At 33.0% G+C, this 5,000-nt stretch overlaps 1 protein-coding gene across 1 annotated transcript in view; it reads right to left on the bottom strand.

The window, feature by feature from the left end:
• Positions 1 to 4,227: 4,227 nt before the first annotated feature.
• LOC136839046 (endocuticle structural glycoprotein SgAbd-2-like) overlaps positions 4,228 to 5,000 on the bottom strand; it is a gene marked incomplete at its 5' end in the record, with an annotated part of 1,007 nt that continues 234 nt past the window's right edge. Inside the window, 2 exons of the mRNA XM_067104709.1 lie at positions 4,228 to 4,688; positions 4,867 to 5,000. The exon at positions 4,867 to 5,000 is cut by the window's right edge and continues 234 nt beyond it. Coding sequence (XP_066960810.1) covers positions 4,454 to 4,688; positions 4,867 to 5,000 — 369 coding nt within the window. The remainder of the gene's footprint in view (positions 4,689 to 4,866) is intronic.

A 5,000-nucleotide genomic window follows, 5' to 3' on the forward strand; every position in this document is an offset into this window, starting at 1 on the left:
CATCACTAGAATGCTGGGGAATTTAAGGTCCAGCCTATAATTAAATTAGCATAAATGCAGACTTTCTTTCAATTTAATGCTCGGTAATTCTTCACTGCCGTCAGCGCACGAAAATGGAAGGTTTACATTCTCGTGACTAACTTTCCTAGATAAGGACTTCTCTTTTGTTTCAGGTTGAATTTTATTTATTTTGCGTGACAGGTATAAACCTTTATATGCATTTACTTGTACATTCATATATTCTCTCTCTCTCTCTCTCTCTCTCTCTCTCTCTCTCTCTCTCTCTCTCTCTCTCTCTCTCTCTCTCTCTCTTTCTTTAAATCTTCAGCTGAAAAACCTTTTGGACTGAGCCAATAGAGAGTTCGGAGGAAATCAGCCAGTAGTGTAGATATATATATATATATATATATATATATATATATATATATATATATATATATATATATATATATATATATATATATATATATTATGTATATATATATATATCTTATTATTTTTGCATTCATGTGGTTCAGAATCAGAATATATATATCACTCTCCAAATAATATATATATACTATATATATATATATATATATATATATATATATATATATATATATATATATATATATATATATATATACATATACAGTATACTCACATATACCAAAAGTACGTTTCATTAATAACTCCAGCACCACTGCAAAAATATGAGACAAACGTCGCAATTCCAGAGGTCTGTTGTTACCCCTGCTTTCAGTCCCACGGGGGTGCTTTCCGATGACCTTCGGATAAGCAACCGGGCATGAGTGCCAATAGAGATACGGGTAATTTCGTCTTTGAGAACACTGGCTGACCCGTATATAGATGCCTTGATCCTTTTGGCACTGTGACCTCAGGTTTACCGTCGGGGTAGTCAGGTCATGTCTGATGTTTCGGTAAACATGTTTCGTAACCTGTGCTCTTTGGGAAATTAGAAAGATATATATAACATATACCATACAATATATATATATATATATATATATATATATATATATATCTTTTTTATACACAATCTTTTGTCTATACAATTTAATTCTCAGAAATCATTTATATAATTTAACAGTTAATCATTCTTTTATATTTTTGAAATACAAAAATGTACAGACCTATATATATATATATATATATATATATATATATATATATATATATATATATATATATATATATATATATATATATATATATATATATATATATATATATAATAATATATATATGTATATATATATGTATATGTATATACATGTATATATATATATATATATATATATATATATATATATATATATATATATATATATATATTATGTATATCTATCATTAACCCTTGAAAGCATTTATATCTTTAATAATTAATAATTTATTTAAATTTTTATCTATAAATTTATTAGTTTATCAACTTTTTTTTTTCTTTCTGTATTTCCTGTTACCTTCTGTTACTTCTTTCAAATGAACACCATAATATTCTTTGGAAGCTTGAATTTCAAGTCAGTGGCCCCTTTGGTGGGCTTGTTCCACACGGATAGGGCTTTCTCTTCTCAATAATAATAATAATAATAATAATAATAATAATAATAATAATAATAATAATAATAATAATAATAATAATAATAATCGCACAAACATCGACATCCCTTCGGAACATTCCTTCAGAATCAAACTCAAATAATAATAAATAAAAAAAACAAAACAGAAAACGACTCCAGATCCTTTCGCCAAACTTCCTCCTTCTACTTGCTCGCGCGCTCATATATTCTCAAGAAGACGAAGGACTTCACATCAGGTACGAGCTCTGCTTACAACACCCGAGTTTTGCAATCTTTTCTCGCCACCTCCTTCCTTCTCCCCGAGTTTAGCGATGCTTCTAGTTTTTATTTCATTTTACTGTGGGATTGGGTAAGCAACGCCTCGCATTGCCTGTTCCGGAAGTGCGGTATATAGATAGATAGATAGATAAATTTATTTCATACATATATATATATATATATATATATATATATATATATATATATATATACATATATACATATATACATATATATATATGTATCTCACGTTGAAGAGGTAAAAAGTATGTATGTCTCTTACAGATCAAATTTATTATGCCAACGTTTCATCATGAGTGCATCTTCAAGGCTGGAAAATTACAGACATATATATGTGTGTATGTGTGTGTGGAGAGAGAGAGAGAGAGAGAGAGAGAGAGAGAGAGAGATTTAAAGGGCAGTAAATACCTGAGGATGTTGTACAGCTGGAACTTCAAAGTTCAAGCGAGAGATGCAATGCATTACTGCCCTAATGCTATTCTCCTTCCATTTTAATACATTTTTATATGTTTATTAATTTATTTTTTTTCTTCTTAATCTCTTTCTTCCTGTACTTCCTTTACCTTCTCTTACTTCTAGAGAAACAATATTCTCTGAAGCTTGAATTTCAAGTCGATGGCCTGTGAAATCTTGTTCCATAAGAATAGGTCTCATCTTTTGATAATAATAATAATAATAATAATAATAATAATAATAATAATAATAATAATAATAATAATAATAATAATAATAATAATAATTATTATTATTATTGTTATATTATTATTAATAATATTAATATTATTATTATATTATTATTCGAAGGGAAAAGACCCTCACTTTGAGGCAAAGTTTTGTTTGAATAAAATGGCTGCATTTTGAACTGAAAACTCAGTATGAAATAAATTCGCAAAAATGCAGCCATTGTCAATCAACACTATCATAATACTCTTATTATTCAACGTTTGCCAAAATCCCTCCCAAAAACTGATTCCAACATCCACCCAATAATATCTCACTCCGAAACCTTTTCCAAGGTCGTCTGCGAAGACAACTTTCAAACGACCTTTTTCCGGGGTCCTCCAGGAAAGCAGTTGTGAGACCTCTTCAATTACGAAATTCGAATTGGCGTGGGGCGAAGCTTCAAATATGGAGATTTTCTTATAACTGATGAGAGAACAGAGGATATGAGTAGCGAAAGGACCCGCGTTTAAAATTCGAATAAAGAATGTTACTATTGTGGGAGTGAAATGCATTTTATGTGAATATTTTAGTATCCTAAAACATGTCTTGAATTAGTTTCCGGCTAAATAGACTTGATCTAAAAGGAGGAAAGTCATATATTCAACCAGAAAATACCAAGAAGTCTTTTCCCGTTAATACAAACACTTACTCTTAATCCTGAATTATAAAAAAAAAAATTTCTAGTTTAAAATTCCAAAAACCCTTTCAACAAACGTTCGTCCTGCGCTCCGTGCACCGTAATATGCATTAAAAAAGAAATTTTAAAACTAAACCTTGTCTATGGTCGCTGTAAAAAAGGCAAAATAATCGTGTGAGTTTTCTACTGCATAAAGATATACCAAGTAAAATAAATTATATTTTCTTAAAAAAACACACACACACACACAAGTACACACGACTGATACGTTGATAAAAGCAAATTTTATGAAGCAATTTTCAATAGATTTGCGAAAGTTAAAGCCTCATATAGTATACCTTCACGACTCCGCCTAACATTTAAAGCCAATCAAATATTATAGTTATATTCTGAAGAAACCTCTGGTACGTCAATTTCAGTAAGCGAAAAGTACACGCACGCACAAAATTATAATAAGAAATGATCACACGTAAAATCTGGAGGAAAGGGAACAGACTCACCGACATTAAATGCGAATTATCAGCGATCCACAACAATGTAAGAGGAATGAGGAAAAATAAAGGAATCAGAATCATGGACTATATTTTCAGGGCGTTTATGCTTAAACCCTTGTTGGGCAATCAGACTGGGTAGAGTAATTCAAAATCCAAAAGAATCATAATATGTTCCTTTGTTTTAGCAAACCTAACTTGACAATAAACAGTGAAAAAAAGTAAGGTCGGCGTCTAAATGACCTGGTATATAAAGGCGAATAAAATGATAGGTACTGAAATGCATATACATTAAAATTTAAGAAAAAATACGAAGATGCAAATAAAGAACACATTACTCTCGAGCAAATCTGCAGTAAAATGTCATATACAGCTAACTTTAAAAAGAAAAAAACTGTTTTAAAATCCACTTTATAAATGGAGAATCCATTGAAAAAAATACATAATAAAACTATATCAATGATCTCCGCTGCGTGAATGAACAAACACTGGGGGGTCAAATGAAAAAAAAAAAAAGTCAAGATACGAATCTTTTAATGAACAGAATAGCATCAATAAATAAAAAGGAACGAGAAGAAGGAAGAAAGTACGAAGAAATACAAGAACAAAAAAAATCAAAAGTGAACGGTTGTTAGGAGCAAACTGCAAGAGGTCAACATCACAGGAGGTCACGGACGGGCTGGAAGAAGAAAGTATTAGGGCGGCTGTCGATCTTTTACCTTCTCGATATTCTTTCCGTCCCTTCAACGCCCACCATAACCGCCGCCGGAGGAGGTCTGACTCAATCCAGGACGCTGGAAGTCTCTGCCACCTGAGGAAGCAGCGAGGGCTGCGTTCTCCAGGCGGGCCTTTTCGATCTGGGCGATGGCATGGGCGGGTAGGGGCGGAGGGGTGGGCAGGAGGTCAGACTCCACTCGGTAGCCGTTCTCGTCGGCTACGAATCTGAAGACAGCTGGACTGCCGTCGGGGAAGGTGAATCTGGAATACGTAATATTGGCGTCATCGACAACGTTATACCTCCCGTAAATACCTACCAGGCCTCGCTACAAAGATCTCTTTATTACAAAGTTGCCGCCTTTCACATTTATGTCAGCTTCTGACATGAGACAAGCTGTAAACATAAACACTAAATTAACAGACAGATACGCATACTCACGACCAATCGCCCTGCTGGGCTACGGCGCCAGTCTCCGGAAGGGGTGCGCCTTGTTCTTGACGCTGGATACCATCGCCAGTCTCGAATCTGAATCTGTAGGAGCCGTCAGCGTCTGGTCCTTCTCGATCGTCGAC

This window comes from Macrobrachium rosenbergii, chromosome 5, assembly GCF_040412425.1.
Source record: "Macrobrachium rosenbergii isolate ZJJX-2024 chromosome 5, ASM4041242v1, whole genome shotgun sequence".
Classification (NCBI taxonomy): Eukaryota; Metazoa; Arthropoda; class Malacostraca; order Decapoda; family Palaemonidae; genus Macrobrachium; species Macrobrachium rosenbergii.